The following is a 20,296-nucleotide window of genomic DNA, read 5'->3' as shown; positions in this document are numbered from 1 at the left end:
GGCAGGCTTGACAGTTGGGCTTCTCTTGGTTGATTCTCCTGAGTAGCTGAGATTGTAGACTTGGGCCACCAGGTTCCTCTGAAGCTATTTCAGTTCTTCACTGCATGGACTAGAGCTAGGAGGAACAACATCAGCAAATGGTACGAGTTACCTGGAGTCAGATACAGTAATTCCCCCCGTTGTGAGTGAGTCAGGCAGCTTCCTAGGGAATAAATAGGTGGAAAGTGAACTCCGTGTTGCTGTTCATTGTTTTGGATAATTACGTTCTCAAAATAAGCCTAATTATGAGACCTACACTCTATTGCTGTTAGAGACTTCATGTGAACATTCAAAGTAAGGATCACACAGCAGTAGAACAGACAGGAGGAAGGAACTGCTGTAGAGTTCTCTCAACTCTAGTGTAATGCGTAGGTTTTCATTCTGTATTTAGGGAGTGGACCAAGATCTCAAGATCCAAGTGTAAAAAGAAATGGTGTGAAAATTCCTGGTGAGCATCGGAGAAAGGAAAATGGAGTAAGTGGTTCTTCTTTATCTTACTGTACGCCACATTGATATGTTTTTGAATGATAACTCTCACTCTCTTATTTTCTTGTTCAGTGGATCAATAATAACTACCTTTGAAAGGCTTCTTCTTTTTTAACCATTTTAAAATAAAAAAAAGTAATTGTTACTTATTTGTGGGCACTGGGTCAGAGGGCAGTTGTGAGCTGCCTGCTGTGGGTGCTGGGAATTGAACCTGAGTCCTCTGCAAGAACAGGATATGTTCTTAATCACCAAGCCATCTCTTCAGCCCCGTAAATACTTTCATATATATTCTTCCATGATTCTTGTTTGGCTATTACTCTTAAGAAGCTAGCTTATGATAAATGTTTATATTTAAATATTAAATATTTTTGGTAAGTATACCATAAATTCACAACAAAATAAATCTTCAGCAATTTCCAGGAAATATTTGGTGATTTTATTTGTTGCTATAATTACTTTTAGAAAGACAGAAAATCATTAATAAGTGATCTTGCTGTTGTATATGAATTGAAATGTCTTGAACACCTTTCAAGGTGTTCTTTCCAGAGCCCAGAATTTTGAATATCATTCTGGATTTCCTGCATTATCTTACTCTACCTTATAGTTAATTTTTGTCAGAGTTCCTGATATCTAAAGTTTCTGCTCTACATTCCCGCGAGTACTTGCTGCTCTGTTCTTTGATTCACAGTTAGTTGTCTTACTGTGATGGTCAGTGGTGGTTGACAAAAGTGGTTTTCCTAAGGGTGACCTAACATCATCCCTCAGTTGGTGCTTCCTGTCCCAAAGGAAGCTTTATGGGAGTGGAATTACGCTAAACAAAATTGCCTCATCATTCATTCATTCATTCATTCATTCATTCATTCATTCATTCTTCCTGTACAGATCAGGCTAGCCTTGAACTTGTGATCATCTTCCTGCCTCTGGATCTTGAGTGCGGGATTATAGGTGTAAGCTACCATACCCAACTTTAGACTGTTTTTTGGAGATTGGAAAGTGGTATAACTCTTGCCTCGGCCTCCCCAGTGCTTGGGGTTATAAGCATGCACTGCCAGGCCCATGCAGTGCTGACTTATGTTGCAGTCATGTTTTGATGGCTGCGGTCTAGGTTTGCTGTGTACACCCTGGCACTGTATTTATGCAGCCACAGTCTGCTGTAAATTAATCACAGGACAAAGTAACTCTGACCAAACTATTTAATTTAAAATTTACAACTTAAAAGATCATTGGCCTATATGTTAGTATGTTTTTATATCTTAATAAGTCAACTCAGTGAATTATTAAAGTAAGGATTAATATCCGAATAATTTTGTTATGATTAGTTGCGATGGAGCTTTTCAGTAGGCCTTTGAGTGGAATCTCTGAACGTCATATGGAAGTAGATGGTGGTGTGTTTCCGTTTGTAGGTTAATAGTCCTAGGATGGACCTGACGCTTGCTGAACTTCAGGAAATGGCATCTCGCCAGCAGCAGCAGATTGAGACCCAGCAACAAATGCTGGCTACTAAGGTAGTGTCTTCACAGACCCCATCGCCCACTGCCGTTAATGTCTCTGTGGAAACCGACAGTCTACCCTGCTTATTAAGGCCCTTGTCCCTCACGTAGGAACTGATGTTATCCCCAGGTTACCTCCTGTGTGACTTTCTTCAGCATTTTTCAGGAGTCCTTGTGTCATTTTAGTTCAGAATTTTCCTGACCTAATTTTTTTGTTTTGTTTTGTTTTGTTTTTCGAGACAGGGTTTCTCTGTGGTTTTTTTGGAGCCTGTCCTGGAACTAGCTCTGTAGACCAGGCTGGTCTCGAACTCACAGAGATCGGCCTGCCTCTGCCTCCCGAGTGCTGGGATTAAAGGCGTGCGCCACCACCGCCCAGCTTCCTGACCTAATTTTTGTTACTATTCTTTTTTTTCTTTTTGAGTTAGATGTTTGCCTGTGTTCTTGCATGCAGTATTTCCATGCATTCCTGTGCGTCCATTTCTACCTGTGTGTGATACCTGGCATCATGGTGCATTGCTTCTCAGACTGGACCTAATCACCTAGGGCCAGTTTGGGATCCAGTTAAGAAATAGGTTTCGGATCCAGAGTTTGGAGCCTGAGATCCTGCATTTCTAAAACTGTTTTTTGAAACATGATTTCTCTCTGTAGCTTTGGATCCTGTCCTGGAACTTGTTCTGTACACCAGGTTGGCCTCAAACACACAGAGATCTGCCTGCCTCTGCCACCCAAATGCTGGATTAAAGGCGTGTGCCACCATCTCGCTGCTGCTTATTCCCGTGTTACAGTTGAAGAAACAAATGTGTATTCTTGGTAAAGAGATATAATATGTCCAAGATCTGATAGGAATTCATAGTGTGACTTGGGTTCAACTCTGAATTTGAATTCATATCCTCTACATTTAACTGCTTTTTACATTGCCTCCCAACTCAAATGGACTCCTTCTTAAAGTTAGCCTTGTTTTTAAAAGTTAGTGTGCATGCGTGCCTGCGTGTGTGTGAATGCACACGTGCTTTTGCTTTCCAGTATACATATCTCTACCACAGTGCAAGCGTGGAGATCAGAGGAAAACACTTGAGAGTTGGATGTCCTTCTGCCTTGTGGGCTTCAGGGACTTAACTCCTTATCTGTATAGTCTCCCTCCTCCCAAGGCTCAGGGATCATTGCAGGAGCAGGAGGATGGTAAGAGACAGCGGCAGTGGGCGACTACAAGGAAACGTTTTCTAGACGTGACGACATTTACACGTATGAACTCATTGCAGGCATGACAGCATGCATAAGACCTGTGCAACCTCAAGCCAGATAAGATCCCAGCATGGAGAAGGAAGCTGGACATGCAGTCCTGCCCCCAGCTGGGGGAGGGGATTGTCAATTGATAGCTTCTGGGAGGGGGAGTCAGTTTTCTTTAAGGTATGACTCTTGGTAGGTTGGCGCCTCCAGTAGAAGGAACACATTAAAGAGTACATGAGCAGCACAGCTGTACCTGATTGTCTAAAGAGGGGAGGCGGCTCAGCTGTTAAAGACATGAGCTGCTCTCCAGAGAGCCTGAGTCTGTTTGTAATCCTCATGCCTGGTGGCTCCTAACTGCCTATAACTCCAGCCCAGGGGCTCTGAATCCCTCAGCCTCTGCAGGTACCTGCATTTGTTTGCATATACCCACCCATTATATATATGCATTATTAAAAATAAATCTTTTTTTTTTTAATAGGGACACAAAGTTGGGTGGGTAGGGAAGGAGGCATAGCTCTGAGAAGAAGGGCTTATATGACTAAACTTCATCACACAAAACTTCAAAGAATTAATAAAAATGAGGGGGAAAAGATCATCAAGGAAGAAATCTAATGTTGACCTCTGACCTTTTATGCCTGCACACATACACACATGCACATGTATATACTCACATATATACTACACATATAATCTGTTTTATGAGCAGTTCTCTATGAAACTACTTCCAGGATTATCGCTTGCTTATTGTAAAGGAACTAGTTGGATTAAAATTACTAATTTCTAGGTCTTTCCTCCAAGAGCTTCTAGGGTGGACCAAGGAAGGAGTGTGTGTTTCAAATACTGCCCACGTGCAGGTGATGTGACAGCATGCAGGATATGTGGGAGAGCAGACCTGTCACAGAACACTAGACTCAGCGTGCACGGGGTGGGGAGGCTGTATTGAGGTTGGTAGTGTGCCTGTTTAAAACGACAGGCCTATGAATGCTGCTTTTCTGTCTTTAGGAGCAACGCTTAAAGTTTTTAAAACAACAAGATCAGCGTCAACAGCAACAAGCTGCTGAGCAGGAGAAACTTAAGAGGCTCAGAGAAATAGCTGACAGTCAGGAAGCCAAGCTTAAGAAAGTGAGAGCGCTGAAGGGCCACGTGGAGCAGAAGAGGCTGAGCAACGGGAAGCTGGGTATGCGGCTCACAGTGGACAGTGGAGGCCAAATTTGAAGCTGTTCTGGCATAGCGCGAGCAGCACAAGACGTTTATGTGGACTTTGTAGTGAGAATAAGTGTTTGTATTTAAAAGAATTTTTTAAGAAAGTGTTTCCCTGTAATTTTGATGTTGCAAATTCCTCTTAGTTGAAGTTAGCACTGAATGTTTTAGGTAGTTTTAAAATTACATTTTAAATTATATTTTTTCGTAAATTCTTGATCAAGAGTTTGATGAAGATAAAGATTTTTGCTTATATGGTACCTCTAGTTGTTAAATTGCCATATTATTAATAATTAAAGTTTTAGTGATTCAGTTGCTCCATTGTACCATTATAACATTGAGAGCAAAAGTTCTGAAGAAATTTGATTTCCAAAATTTAGAGTTTAATGTTTACTTTATTCATTATATAAACTCTTCAGAGTCTCAAATGTCTGTTTTTAGACTGTAATGCCGTTTAGTGATTTCTGTTGCTTCTAAAAGTAGGTTGGTCCTTGGACGTTCTCAAAGAGTTCTCTGCTTATTAGAAAGTTCATTATAAAGCTTGGTTGCCTGGCAAGTTTGTTCTTATTTTTATTTTCAACCGTGGTCATTCTCTCTATTCTAGTGGAGGAAATTGAACAGATGAATAGCTTGTTCCAGCAGAAACAGAGGGAGCTAGTTCTGGCTGTGTCAAAAGTGGAGGAACTTACGAGGCAGCTAGAGATGCTGAAGAACGGCAGGATCGATGGCCACCATGACAACCAGTCAGCCGTGGCTGAACTCGACCGTCTCTACAAGGAGCTGCAGGTACGGCGCAGCCACTGTCTCAGTGCGGTGCGAGCTCCACCCCAGAAACACAAGCTGGCGGTAGAGATCACCGTAACTTTTGGACTTTAGCTGGTGGGTGGAAGTGGGAAGCCTAACCCTAGGAATCCAGAATAAACTTTAAGATGCTCAAACAGGAAATTTGAGGTATAACCGCAGCCAGTGGTCAGGCACAAATGTTGCTTAAGTTTAAACCAAGAGGTGAGGTGTGCAGAGAGATGGAAGCAAGCACCTTACATTTTTAGAAATTATGTAATAGTTAACCATGTGATTGCCTCTTGGAGGTGCTTTTCTTTCTTTTCCATGGTTATCTTTGTGTTTCCTTCCTGTTTTGTTCAGTTAAGAAACAAGCTGAACCAAGAGCAGAATGCCAAGCTGCAACAACAGAGGGAGTGTTTGAACAAGCGCAATTCAGAAGTGGCAGTCATGGATAAGCGAGTCAATGAGCTCAGGGACCGGCTGTGGAAGAAGAAGGCAGCGCTGCAGCAAAAAGAAAATCTCCCGGTGAGTGAGTGGGCTGTCTGGATGCCGGCCTGGCGAGGGGGAACAGCTTCTCAGAATCCTGACAGCTGTCCTCTAGAGGACAGTGCAGTGTTGAGTCTGCGAAAGGTGATCTGTTCCTCTTTACCTTTTGTTCTTACCTGTGTGCTTAGCTTCTTTCTCTGAGACGTGAAGCAAGCTTATATGAGAGTTTATTGTGGAGTATTTCCTTTGGGACATTTTTTATAGACTCTGGCTAAATTCAGAAACTGCTCATTCTGAAATTTTCATTCTTTTCTGAATTGGTCATCTAGTAAAACATGTAATATTAAAAGATGTGTGCTTTTTAACTAAGGTTTCACCAGATGGAAATCTTCCCCAGCAAGCAGTGTCAGCACCAAGCCGTGTGGCTGCTGTAGGTCCGTACATCCAGTCATCTACTATGCCACGGATGCCCTCCAGACCCGAGCTGCTGGTGAAGCCAGCCCTGCCCGATAGTTCTCTGGTCATGCAGTCAGCAGAGGGGCCAATGAAGATGCAGACGCTGCCCAATATGAGGTCCGGGGCTGCTTTGCAAAGTAAAGGTAAAAGTGGGCTATCTCAAGTCCTTTCACAGTTAGCTCTCCCCGACCCGTGTGTTCTCCAATCATGGTGTTTTCATATTACCCACTTCTAAAATCTCAAATTCCTTTAATTCTTGCCTAGTGATTTTTAACCAATCTTGTTCCACTAAGGATAAAATCAGAGTTATTTCAGAAATGTCCTTGCTGAATGGATGTGGGTATTCACCCTTAAGTCCAACACTTCTGCAGAGGTTGAAGCAGGAGGATTGTGTTTTGAAGACAAACTGGGCCTATACAATGGGGCATTATCTCAGAAAAGAAAATACCCCTTGTTCTGAAGGGAATTTTGATCTGATATTTTAACGAGATCTTTCATACTGTGTGAAGAGACTGTATACACATATCAGCAATGGCAGTTTTGCGGAGGCAAGTTGTGAATCCTCTCTCGGGACAGTGGTGAGGCTTCATGAGCTCTTAAGCGTGAGCATTGCCTGCTGACAGATTTTAGGTCAAGGGTGAACACCTGGAGCTGAAAAGTGGGCGGAGCAGAGGCCCCCTTGCTTTTGGATTCTGTGTCATTGTCAGGTACATGGAGAGCTGCAAGCCAGAATTTCATAATGGAAAGATAGAGTTTAGGAGGTGCAGGGTCTAAACATTCTTATCATTCAAATAACCATTTTTTTCTTCTTCTCTTCACTATTGTTACATGAAAAAAATCACAAATTTTAAATTATTTGTTGTTTTGCCATAATTATTACTATGGAGCATTAATACTTCATAGTTTAGAGTAAATATTATAGTTACTGCTTTTGAGGTGGGCTCTCAATATTTATAGACCAGACTAGCCTTGAACTCACAGAGATCCGCCTGCATCTGCCTCCCGAGTTCTGAATTAAAAGCATTTGCCACCATTCCTGGCTGGCATTTGAAATTTAGATACCAGTATAGAAAAATCATGAATCTCCTAAATAGTGACAGCCGGCCTGGAGTTCATGGCATGCGTTTACCAGTCCATCACTGAGGCCTTGTTTGTGAGATCCATCTGCTCTGTTGGAAACTAACTTCTAGGTGATGGTAATGCTTCCTTACACCGTCAGGGATACTGAACTAGGCCTTTTCTGGTTCTCTGGTTCAGGCAAACTTTGCTTTGGCCAATTTTTTTTTCCTTTTTTAAAAATTTCTCGAGTCAGGTCCTCTCTGTGGAACAGCTGTGGCTGTGTCCTGGATCTGGCTTTGCAGACCAGGCTGGCCTTGAACTCAGAGACCCACCTGCCTATGCCTCCCAAGAGCTGGGTGGCAGGAGCCACCACCAGCCAATGCTTTGGCTGATTTTTTAACTGCTTTAAAAATCTGAAAGGAGAAACGAAATCTAACACAGGGGTATTGTGAATAAGTTTGCTCAACGGCTGTGCGCCCATGCTGTGAAGCTTGTTTTAGAGGTTAAAAGTCACAGCCTCAAAGTCACCTGGACCAGGGAGAGGTCTTTAGAATGTGAGTGACTTGTGCTGCTTTCTGCATTCCAGGCTCTAAAACTCACCCAGTTGGCCCTGATTGGAACCCTTCCCATGCAGACCTCTTACCCAGCCAAGGCTCTTCTGTGCCCCAGTGCATGGGGAATGCCCTGGACCAAGGTGAGCTTTCTTTGTGCCACTCCTGAGCACTGTGCTTTGCTCTAAAGGGTATTTTATACTTTTTTTTAGGTAACTTGTTTTTGGTTTTTGTTTTAAGGCTGGGGCAGTTAATTTATGTGATTACTTAACTGAAGAACTAATATATTAGCATTGTAATATTTTGTTTTTGTAATTGTTTTGTTTTTTAACCAGCTTACAATAAATATGAAAGCACTCAGTGGGAACGGTGTTCAGAGAGATCTAGGAGAAAGAAATGGATGAAAAGTAGTTTTATTCCAAGCATTTTAATATCAAAGTGGGGTTTTTCTTTGCCTTCAGTTGATGATGGGGAGATTTCGCTGAGGGAGAAAGAGAAGAAAGTGCGTCCCTTTTCCATGTTGGACTCAGTGGACCAGTGTGCTGCCCCACCCTCCTTTGGTACGCTGAGGAAGAACCAGAGCAGTGAGGACATCTTGCGGGATGCTCAGGTATTTAGCACTATCTCAGTCATTACCATCTAATGGGTTTCTCTTGTGCATTTTTAGAGAAAAGATTTTAAAATATTGTCTGTGAGGTAGAGCAGAAGAAATACAGTATCTGGAACATCAGGAAATAAAATAGAAGTCCATTGTTTTTGTTTCTGTTGTTTAGAGATGACGGTGCACTCCCTCCTTGGGGATGGTTGCATATTTGCTTCTGGGTCATAGGTTTTTGTGATTCTCTGAAGTGTGTAAGTACAACGAAGAAGAAAGTATTCATATTGCCCAGGTATTTTAATCCTTTGAAATCTGATTTGTGAACATGGTGGCTTATGACTTAGTCCCAACACTGGAGATGCTGAGCAGAGGGTTGCCTCAGATTTGAAGAGAAAAATCCTGTCTCAAAGAATGAAAACAGCAAAACCCATGAGGAAATCTAGAGCCGAGCTATGTCAAAGACACGGTGGCCAATCCTCAGTGACTGTTAGGGTCTTAAATTAGGGTATGTGAACCTATGGGTGAATGCTGCAAGTTAGGTGGTTTTTCAAGTGTTCTGCATTGCATACAAGTCTGGAATTGCTTGTTTTGGAATGGTTTTTTGAGACTTGGTTTTACTCTGACCTCAAACTTGTGATCCTCCTGCCTTAGCCTGCCAAAGGATGGGGTTACAGTTAGATTGTATGCCCCTCCGATGAACAGAATGTTCTTTATGTACTGATGTCATCCATGGATATGAAAAGTGGCAGTAAAGAGTTCTGCCCAGCTAGGAAGCAAGACTAGGTAAGAAGTCATGGGGAGGAATCCAAGTACCTCACTGTAAGTCCCTTATTAATTTGATTTAAAGCTTTAATAATTTTAAAATGTAGAAGCAATATTTTGTCTACTTTTCATGAGTATGTATCTAGTGTACAGGAGTATATATGTTTGTGTATGCATGTTCACATGTGTGAGTGCATATGTTCCCATGGTGTCTCAGAGGTCCAGGGTTGATGCTGGGATTTTCTTCCTCATTCTTTGAAGTAGTGGCTCTCAGTCATACCCAGAGCTGGCTGTAGACAGCTTGCAGGCTGGAATTATGGAGAGCTCCCACTCAGCATTTACACAGGTTCTTGGAGTCCAAACTCCAGTCCACCCGTGGTGTGGCGACTGCTTTAGCCCTTGAGCTGGACTCTAGGTGGACTCGTGGTGTGTGAGCTTATGTGAAGTGATATGACCGGGTGTCTGTATAATTTTGTACAGTATTTTAACCACCTTGCTCTGTGTGTTTGCATATGTGTTACAGGCTGCAAATAAAAATGTGGCTAAAGTTCCACCTCCTGTTCCTACAAAGCCAAAACAGATTAACTTGCCTTATTTTGGACAAACGAGTCAGTCAGCTTCTGACATGAAGCCAGATGGAAATCCTCAGCAGTTGCCCATGGCCGCTCAGTCCATGGGAGCCAAGCTCAAGCCAGCAGGGCCGCAGCCAAGGGTGCTGCTATCTCCAGGTGCACCTTCAGGTGGCCAAGACCAAGTCCTCTCTCCAGGATCTAAACAAGAAAGTCCACCTGCTGCTGCGGTCCGGCCCTTTACACCCCAGCCTTCCAAGGATACCTTCCCTCCAGCCTTCCGAAAACCCCAGACGGTGGCAGCAAGCTCAATCTATTCCATGTACACCCAGCATCAGGCGCCAGGAAAAAACTTCCAGCAGGCTGTGCAGAGCGCTCTGACCAAGACACACCCCAGAGGCCCCCACTTTTCAAGTGGTAAGGTTCTATTTGTTTGTATTTTTTATGGCTGAGGATAAGAGCGTGTGCTCCACAAACACATGTGCCAGTAGGCATGTAGAGGTCAGAGGTCAGTTTTTGGAAGTCAGTTCTCCCTTCTATAAGGAGTTCCAGAGATAGAACTCAGGTGGTCAGGCTTGAGTGGTTAGAACTTTTATACACAGCCATCTCACCTAACCCTTGACTGGTGAGATTCTTACTTGTGTAGATTTTGGGCTTAAGTCCTATGTCGCGCTGCCAGCAACCAATAAAATACCACTCTCTTAGGCTGAAGCTGTTGTTCTAAGAATTTTGCCTGTGGCTCTGGTTACTTGGGAGTTTAGTGGCGTGCCTGTCACATGTCAGCTGCTGTAGTAGCTCCTGCAGACACTGCATAATGTCCTAGTTTTATATCTACGACAATGATAGAAACCCCACAAAAGGCAGCAGAGGAGGAAAACTTTTATTTGGCTTATAATTCCGGGGTATAGTTTATCGTTTTGGAGAAGTCAGGTCAGAAACGCAAGCAGCTGATCACATTGTATTCACAGTTAAGAGTGGTGAGAAATGACTAAACCCACGCTGCCTGCTTGTTCTCACTTTCTTCTGTCTTATGTAGTTCAGACCTCTACCTAGGGAATAGCTATGCACAGCAGGCTGGGCCTTCCCACGTCAGTTCACTATCAGAATCCCCACAGACATGCCCACAAGCCAACCTGATCTAGAGTTCCTCAACTGCGGCTCTCTTCAAAGGTGATTCTAGGTTGTGGCAAGTTGACAGTTGAAAACTGACTTCTCAGATGAATTGGCTCTCAGTCCTGAAGGAACTTGCTGATGTGGGGATGACAGAGTCACAGGTGTTAGATGGTGCGGAAGGCTGCACCTCTACTGTTGATCCACTATTCTTGGTATGCAGAGGGTGGGACAGTTACATTGTCTCTTGATTTTTAAAAGCAACATTCTCTTGTGTTTTAAGTTGTTCTAGTGAGGATACCACCACTAAGTAAATATGAAAGCATAATAAAATTAGTTTGTGTTAAACATGTGCAGTCTGACTGTGTTTTTTTCTGACCTGTTGGTTATGTTATAAGGCCAGGATACAACTGGCCATGATTTAATTGATTGAAAATGTCTTGTTAGTTGTGAAGTAAGCATACAATTGTGGTTCAAGGCTTTCATAACAGATATTAATGTATCAGTGTATATGCTGCCTCTTAGTCTTTTTATTAATCCTTGGTAAATATTGCTAATATAATAATGTGGAAATCAGGTAATTTTGACATAATTGAAATGCTTCAGGAGAATGTTTATGGGAAAGACAAGTAGTTCTCAGTTTTGTGAGCTGAGTATGATTTCTCACATTGATCTACATTTGAGTAGTGTGTAAGATGGGTAGATTATGCTCTGATTTAGTCTGGATACATAGACATTGCCAGTTTTTACTGATGTCACGCCACAGCCCATGGTTTCTCATAATTGGCCACACTCTTCCTTCTTACTATTTCATGGTGTGTATTATAATCAGTGAACATGTTGGTTTTATAGTATAGCTTATTATGCAAAGATGAAATCCTTGCTTTGTCTTTGTTATTTTAAGAAATTAAGTATATGTGAGGGGAATAATGTGGTAACTCTGAAACGGAGAGACTTCACTTACCATTAGCTGTGTCTCACCAGTTTTGTTTAGCTAGCACTAAGTGGGCCTTTTCCTTCCTGTCTTCCCCAATTAGTATATGGCAAGCCTGTGATAGCTGCTACTCAGAATCCACAGCAGCACCCGGAGAACATTTATTCTTGTAACCAGGGCAAGCCTGGCAGTCCAGAACCCGAGGCAGAGCCTGCTTCTTCAGTTCACGAGAGCCATGAAAATGAAAGGATTCCTCGACCACTCAGCCCAACGAAATTACTGCCTTTCTTGTCTAATCCTTACCGAAACCAGAGCGATGCTGACTTAGAAGCCCTACGGAAGAAGCTGTCTAATGCACCAAGGCCATTAAAGAAGCGCAGCTCCATAACAGAGCCAGAGGGCCCTAACGGGCCAAATATCCAGAAACTCTTATATCAGAGGACCACCATAGCTGCCATGGAGACCATCTCAGTCCCAGCACACCCAACAAAGTCGCCGAGCTCTGTGACTGTCAACACGGACAGCCCAGTAGACATCCCAAATCCATATTTACATGTGGAGCCAGAGAAGGAAGTGGGTGCTTTAGCTCCTGAACCATTGTCTCCAGAGGATGTGGAGAGTGCCAGTATAGAGAGCAGTGGCGTGCCAGCTCCTCCTCCAGGCCTTGACTATGTGCCTGAAGGAGTCACAGACAGCAGTCCAGGTCTCCAGAATAACACAGAAGGCACAAACCCAGAGGCCCCCCATTTACTTGAAGTGTACCTAGAAGAATACCCACCGTACCCTCCCCCTCCATATCCAAGTGGGGAGCCAGAGGGGTCTGAAGAAGACGCTGCACGCATGCGCCCACCTGAAATCACTGGGCAGGTGTCTTTGCCTCCGGTAAGTAATTTAGTGTCCCGTGTTCATTTAGGAGACCTTTCCTCGCGATGCTCATCATGGTGGCTGTATTCTTCTCTAGTTTGCTTTTTTATCTTATGATTCCGTGGCATGAAGTGGATCTTTGTAGTTTTGGTTTTTGACAGTATTGGGACTCATTCATCCTGAACCATATATAACTATATATTCAATTCTCTTTTTATTTTGAGAGAGTCTCAGTTGCCAAGACAGACCTTTGCCTCTGGAATAGCTGGAATATAGACCTTTGCCACCAAATCATCCTCGGTGGGAGTTATATCTGCTGTAACATTAATTATGAGAAACACTGCTATGTTTTGCTGTGTGTGTGTGTGTGCACTTTATAAAGGAAACAGATGTTTGTTCTTATGCCTGTAAAGGCCACCGTTGTTCTTTCTCTAGCTGAAGGCACGCCAGGGAAGCAACAGTGGATTGGAAACACCTGGTTTCATACTCTGCACTCTGCAGCTAGTACAGCTTCTCATTGGCTGTGCCACTGCTTTCTAGGCTTTGATTTTTCTAGCAGTGAAACGAAGATTTTACTTTCTGTACAGGAGTGTTTTGCTTACCTGTATAAATGTGCATTGAATGCATGCCTAATGCCCACGGAATCCAGAAGAGAGTGCCAGATCCCCTGGAACTGGAGTTACAGATGCCTGTGGGTGCTGAGAATCGAACCAGCGTTTTCTGCAAGAGCAGCCAATGCTCTTAACCACTGACCAGCTCTCCAGCCCCTTGAAACTTATTTTTAGTGAAATGTTGGGTTGAGTCTGAAACAGTGATAAAGTTAGAAGGGTTGGGGAGAGTGGGAGCAGCAGAGAGCGGTGGAGCAGGCTCTCTGTCCTCGTCTTCCTGTCAGTGTTGTTTGGAAAGCCTTAGCAAGTACCACAGTCTCTTGGCTCCTCTTTCTCTAGCATCAAGTTCTTCCAGAGTTATGTTTCTGGCCTGAGAATGCCTTCTGCACTTCTTCCAATATTAAGATTATTTTGGAAATTTATCATGTCCCTTTGAAATAGGCTGGAGAGAATACCACAGTGTGTGCAGTCTGCTTTTCTGTTGTTTGGTTGGAAATCATTTTTGATTCCTTAAGTGCAAACAAAATAGAGTGCTGAGTTGTGAATTGAAAACACAGTACAGAGCCGGGCGGTGGTGGCGCACGCCTTTAATCCCAGCACTCGGGAGGCAGAGGCAGGTGGATCTCTTTGAGTTTGAGGCCAGCCTGGTCTAGAAGAGCTAGTTCCAGGACAGGAACCAAAGGTATGGGGAAACCCTGTCTCAGAAATTCAAAAAAAAAAAAAAGAAAGGAAAAAGAAAAACACAGTACAGTCCAAATGGCACGTCTGGATGATTGTTTAGATCTGATTTGTATATCTGAGCCCATATTTTTTATATCACTGTACTTCCTTTGGAAGATTGCTATTTTCTTCCTAGAAAATGACTGACTGCCCTTTCACAGATACCCTGATTGAATATGTTTCTTTGAAAGTAGGTGGCTAGGTGCTTACTTTGTGAAATAGGTAGCTGGTCACTTTAGCATCCAAAAAGAAGGGGACTGATAGCACAGAGTTAGACTGCTTCATCTTGTCTGACACTTTAGCCTTTCCCATCTGTGAGATATAATACTTATCACGGAATGTTTTTGCAAAGCTCTGCCTCTTCATATCTGAGATAAAAATGAAGAAGGGGACCAGTAGGTTGACTCAGTGGGCAAAGAAAGGCACTTGTCGCTAAGCTCAACAATCTGAGTTCTATTTCTGGGACACACATTGTGGACAGAGAGAACTGACTCTGGCTTCCACGCTTGCGCCATTACACATGAGTATGTACATGCACACACGTACATGCAGAAATGAGTGTAACTTAAATTAGTTATTTGTATTTTGTGTGCATTGGTGTTTGCCTGCATGTATGTTTGTGTGAGAGTGTCAGATCCCCTGGAACTGGAGTTACAGACAGTTGTCAGCTGCCATGTGGGTGCAGAGACTTGAACCTGGGTCCTTTGGAAGAACAGCTGAGCCATCTCTCCAGCTCCAAATAAATGTAATTTAAGAAGGGGTGTGTGTGTGTGTGTGTAAAAATCCTGTTTCACAGAACATTAGATCTCATTTTTAAAATGCCTCTCTAAAGCCTGACTTAACTAACATGACTACTCATTTACGAGGTACAGCTCTCCTCAGTGTATCTAGTTAGTGTATCTAGTTATAACTAATGGTCTTCATTATGCAGCCTAAGTTTGCTTGTGTCTTAGGAAGGGCTATGTTATGACATATTTAAGAGGAAGGGCTTACTTACCTAGGTTCAAATTCTGATCCTGCTGATTTCATGTGCATTTTTTTCTGTGCGATAAGGGTGATTTGGTTTTTAATGAGGATTGAGTAAATAATCACTTGTGTATGTGAGTTGTTAGGATTCTGAGTATTGCCCAGTTTAAGAGTGAGACTCTACGTTACACCACTAGATAAGTGATTTAGAGACACTAATCCCTGTATAGTTGTGGTCCTCAGTGTGCCACCAAGTTTAGTTTACTCTGAGTTCCACGGAGAGGCATCAACGGCACACTCCTGTGATCCCAGGGCTCGGGACACCGAGGCAGGAAGATTGCAAATAAAAGTCAGCCTGGGCCACATGGCAAGTCCCAGGCCAGCCTGAGCTAAGTGGTGAGACCATCTCTGGATGGATGGATGGATGGATGGATGGATGGATGGATGGATGGATGGATGGATGGATGGATCCCACACAGGAGTCTTTTTCACTAATTCAGCTGAGTGCTGCCCCTACTCTGTTGCTCTCTTAACTTCCCACACATTTCCTTTACAGGGCAAAAGGACAAACTTGCGTAAAACTGGCTCTGAGAGGATTGCTCATGGAATGAGGGTGAAATTCAACCCTCTAGCTTTGCTCCTAGATTCATCTTTGGAGGGAGAATTTGACCTTGTACAGAGAATTATCTATGAGGTAAATTTCATAGCTTTATATCTTATTTTAAAGCTCAAAATAGGAGCTACTATAGGGAAATCCTATTTTTAAACTTTATTTTTTTAGGACTACGGAGTTGTAGAGAGAAGTACAAAGCATGCTCTAAAACAAGCTGTGTTATTTTGAGAGTGTAACTAAGGTTTTGATAACGGAGGAGCTCAGTTTACACTTGAACTATTTTAGCATAAGTCTTCTTTGGTAGGGATAAGAACATGTCTTCCTGAAAATTGTTGTGTATGAATTTGTACTCTATAGTATTGAGCTATAGTTGTGGTCTCTACTCAGAAACCTATTATTTTTTTTGTTTTGTTTTGTTTTTTTGAGGTAGGGTCTTGGTATGTAAGCCTCAAATACATGACTCTCTTACCTCAACTTCATGAATACTGGAATTGCCTCCATGCCCAACTCCTTTAAAATATTCTTAGTTGAACTTGTGTAACTTATCATAGCAAATAGGATGTCTAGTTAGAAACCAGTTTGTGGTGGGAATTGGAAGGAAGAACAAGGGTAACTAACTCTAAGGATATTGTTTCTGATGCTGATTTTAAACAAAACCTTCTTATAGTAAGTACTTACTTAATTTGGCTGTGCAGTCTGTCCTATTTCTGGGACTTGATAGTTTTTTTGGTTCCTCTATGTTTCAGTTATGATTTTTAAAATGTCAGCAAAGTTTCTATTTTCTTGATCCTAAGAAGCCAGTTAGTAATGACGGTTGATGTGGCATAAAGTTGGAGTGGCTCTCTCACCCTTTTTATTGGTGTGACAGGTTGATGACCCAAGCCTACCCAATGATGAGGGCATCACAGCTCTTCATAATGCTGTGTGTGCAGGCCACACAGAAATCGTCAAGTTCCTGGTACAGTTTGGTGTGAATGTGAACGCAGCAGATAGTGACGGATGGTAAGTTTTGCCGTAAACACCAGCAAACCAGTTGTAGAAGTGTTGTAGTGCTGTTGGAATGCCGGGAAACATGTCAGCATACATTCTTCACGTGCTGTCCATGTGCTGTCTGGAGTTATTGTGTCCTCTTGGAGTAGCCATTCTGTTCAGTTTCTGGAAGCAAAAGAAGTTTGAAATTTTAATAGTAAACTGCAATAAACCTGCCAGCATCCCTGCTCTGTGCTTTGAGGCCACGGAGTTAAAATACTGTCTACTAGATCACTATCACTAGAGCATGGGAACCGGTCAGGAGGTCGCCATGTGACCACTGGGTAGGTGGCCTATACAGTGTGCATACTCTGGACAGAGTGATGAGTCACATTGCAGAGGGACAAGGGAAACAGTGCAAGAGCCCATCAGGCTGCTCATCTAGCTTGATACTTCACAGAGGGAAGCATAGGAGGAGCAAAGCTCTTCTGTAGAGAAACAATAAAGGACTGAAAATGTTACAATTTAACATCATATTTATTTAAATACTTTAATTTTGTTTTTTCCTTTTAATATTATAATATCAGATGCATGCGTGTATAAATCATAAATTTGATTAACCTATCATTTCAAATGACTGTGTGATCATATGTTCCTTTTTGTTAGATATTGTTACAGATAATACTTGGAAAAGTATTATGATTGCATTTAAAAAATATGAGTAATATATGTCCACTACGGAAAAATAAACAAAACAGAAAAGTAAGAAGAGGGAAACAACCTGTACCTCCATAATCTACAAGTAACCAACATTAAGATTTTAATATAGTTCCTTCCATTTTGTATAAGTAGGGGGCTCCCTGCATATTAAATTCAGAACCTTGTATGCACCTGCTTCAGCAGTGCTCCTTACATGCAGCTCCTCTAGCCCCTGAACTCTTTTGCATACTTTGATGTATGTATGCATATATTTATGTGTGTATATAAATACACACATATACACACTTCGGTTTAGCATAAGCAAATTTTTACTGTATCGTATTATTCTTGTTTGAGACTTTAGATTGTATTAGTTTTTTACTCTTAGAAACTAGCATTGAAGACAAATCTGAATAACATGAGGCTGGGGAGACAATGTGTTAGGAAAAGTGCCTGCCCTGCAGGTGTGAGCCCTAAGTTTGAGTTCCCAGGTCTGTGACTCTAGTCTGGGCAGTCAGGGACAGGCAGATCTGTGATCTCACTGGCCAGCCAGCATAGCCAGTTGGTGAGCTTAGACTCAGAGGACAACCTTGTCTCAAAGTAGAAGGAAGATTCCATCGATAGAGGAAGATACCTAACTGACCTTTGACATTGGCATGCACTCATATGTGCTCAAAAACACAGCGTGCACGAAAGCATGCACTCGAACATACACTGTGCATGTGCGCACACACAGAAGCATGCACTCAAACATACACTGTACATGTGCGCACACACAGAAGCATGCACTTAAACATACACTGTACATGTGCGCACACACAGAAGCATGCACTCAAATATACACTGTACATGTGCGCACACACAGAAGCATGCACTCAAATATACACTGTACATGTGCGCACACACAGAAGCATGCAGTCAAACATACACTGTATATGTGCGTACACATAGAAGCATGCACTCAAACATACACTGTACATGTGCGCACACAGAAGTCTGTAGTCATATTCACCAAAATAGCAACAATAGTATTCCGAAGTATGAAGGGTATGAATTTCTTTTTTTAAAAACTATATCCAGCTGTAGTGGTGACATAAGCCTGTAATCCTAGCATTCAGGAGGCAGAAGCAGGTGGATCCCTAAGTGCAAAGCCAGCCAAGGCTATATGGTAAGATCTTGTCTGTAAATAAATAAAAGCAAACCGTGTACCCAGATCACAGGTGAGATGCAGCACAGTTGTGAAGCACTTGTCTGGCACAAGTGGGGCACCCAGGACTCCCAGCATCTACAGTTAGAAGGGGGTAGAATGGGGCTGGGGGCGACAAAGAGAGAACAAGCAGAAAAGCGTATCCAAGGGAACCAGACTGAATGAGGAAAAGAAAAATATTATGCTTTTTCAGAGACTGATTCATAATATTCTTAAGCCAATTATTTAAGTTTGGAGATTTGAGATGGCACATTTTTTTTCTATAATATTAATGTTCATTATACCTTTTGCCTAGAATAGATTGAATTATGTGTGTGCATGTATGTATGTATTACAGTCACTGTATTAGGACTGTATTTACTGGAATCATCTCTACAGTTGGTTACAGTCACTTTTCTACTTAGAGTTGAATTGACAGAGTCAAAGTTTACTGTGAGTTTTAAAAATATTGTAGGGAGTCTGTGTGTGCAGTTTGATTCCTGGAAAGTTGGCCATGAGAAGAAATAAATACTGTCATTCAGGCTATAGTTTAAAGACTTTGGTTTTTACTCTGAAAGAAATGATCAGGTTTCAGGCCTAGAGAAATGGCTCAGTGGTTAAGTGCGCTGCTGTTCTTCGGAGAACCTGGGTTCTATTCCCGGCTTCCACATTGTAATTCACAACCATCTGTATGGAACTCCAGTTCCTGGGAATCTGACATCCTCTTCTGGCCTCTGTGGGCACCAGGCACACAAGAGGTGCACTTACATACATGCAGGCTATAAAAAATTAAAATTTAAATAGGAATGATTATAAGATCAGGGAATCCAGACAGAACCAAATCCACCCGAAGCTGTTCCTTTTAGATCACTGCGCAGACTTTATTTCCTTGATTCTTCACTAGCACTGAGTTCCCAGCCCCACTGTGCTCCATTGTAATTCTTTTATGGGTGCAGTCATCTGTCTCGATTGAACTGGTTTTAAAAGCCATTTGTGAGGCTAATAGGTAAGAGACTGAGGAACTTTCTTCACAGATAATTTACCAAGTGGAGGTTGTTGAGCTTGGAGACGCATTTCTAATCAGTACTGTGTTTACTTCACAGGACCCCATTGCATTGTGCTGCCTCCTGCAACAATGTCCAGGTGTGTAAGTTCTTGGTGGAGTCAGGAGCAGCCGTGTTTGCGATGACCTACAGCGACATGCAGACGGCTGCAGACAAGTGTGAGGAGATGGAGGAAGGCTACACGCAGTGCTCCCAGTTTCTCTATGGTATGTAGCCAGTGCCGTCACATGTGTTGGCTGCTGTATCCATTATCTTTTTGTCCCTAGGGAATACTCAAAGCTCAGGAAGTGTTTTATTATTTGCTCTACATAATTCTGAGAATAGGATCTCCTAGGGAGCAGATACGATACAGCTTCCATGCATGTGCCTAGAAAAAGCTACTGTCAGAGGCATCTTCAGCTACAGCTGATTACTGGTGTGCGTTCAGAAGACCCTCTATTATGGCTTTAGCATTTAGTGAATTGTAGCTTGCTGTAAATGAGATTTAAAAGATAAAGACAACACATGTTTTGGAGTTTGTTTTTGTTTCATGTTCTGAGTTTATGATTTTGATCTCTGTCAAAACATGTCCTGTTAGGGCTGTACCTAAATACAGATCTCTGTTGAGAGAAAAATGGAAGGGAAGCCGAGACGGGTATATGTTGATTGTCTTTATGTAGGATTTTTTGTTTTTTGTTTTTGTTTTTTTAAATTTGTAGAATTTAGCAGTTGCAGTACATTCTTCTGTTCATTTTGGCTTAAGAGAAGACAAAAAATCAGGAGGTCTCAAGAGGCTAGTTTGCCCAAACTCTCAAAGGCTTCCTACCAATTGTTCACAAAGTTCCCAGAGATTAAAGGCATAGGCCTTTGCTCTTTCG

General features: G+C 42.4%; 1 protein-coding gene across 2 annotated transcripts in view; it reads left to right on the top strand.

The window, feature by feature from the left end:
• Tp53bp2 (tumor protein p53 binding protein 2) overlaps positions 1–20,296 on the top strand; it is a 53,145-nt gene that overhangs the window by 26,340 nt on the left and 6,509 nt on the right. For both annotated transcript variants that reach the window (XM_026779805.1, XM_005348933.3), the window contains 13 exons: positions 431–513; positions 1,929–2,030; positions 4,245–4,419; positions 5,047–5,228; positions 5,586–5,750; positions 6,082–6,310; positions 7,813–7,920; positions 8,239–8,387; positions 9,661–10,123; positions 11,854–12,632; positions 15,465–15,602; positions 16,390–16,523; positions 19,479–19,645. In XM_026779805.1, the coding sequence (XP_026635606.1) occupies positions 431–513; positions 1,929–2,030; positions 4,245–4,419; positions 5,047–5,228; positions 5,586–5,750; positions 6,082–6,310; positions 7,813–7,920; positions 8,239–8,387; positions 9,661–10,123; positions 11,854–12,632; positions 15,465–15,602; positions 16,390–16,523; positions 19,479–19,645 (2,874 nt within the window). The remainder of the gene's footprint in view (positions 1–430; positions 514–1,928; positions 2,031–4,244; positions 4,420–5,046; positions 5,229–5,585; positions 5,751–6,081; positions 6,311–7,812; positions 7,921–8,238; positions 8,388–9,660; positions 10,124–11,853; positions 12,633–15,464; positions 15,603–16,389; positions 16,524–19,478; positions 19,646–20,296) is intronic.

The sequence above is a fragment of the Microtus ochrogaster genome, chromosome 6 (genome assembly GCF_000317375.1).
Source record: "Microtus ochrogaster isolate Prairie Vole_2 chromosome 6, MicOch1.0, whole genome shotgun sequence".
In the NCBI taxonomy this organism is placed as follows: domain Eukaryota; kingdom Metazoa; phylum Chordata; class Mammalia; order Rodentia; family Cricetidae; genus Microtus; species Microtus ochrogaster.
The sequence above is the reverse complement of the archived record's forward strand: the minus strand, read 5'-3'. Positions and strand labels throughout refer to the sequence as shown.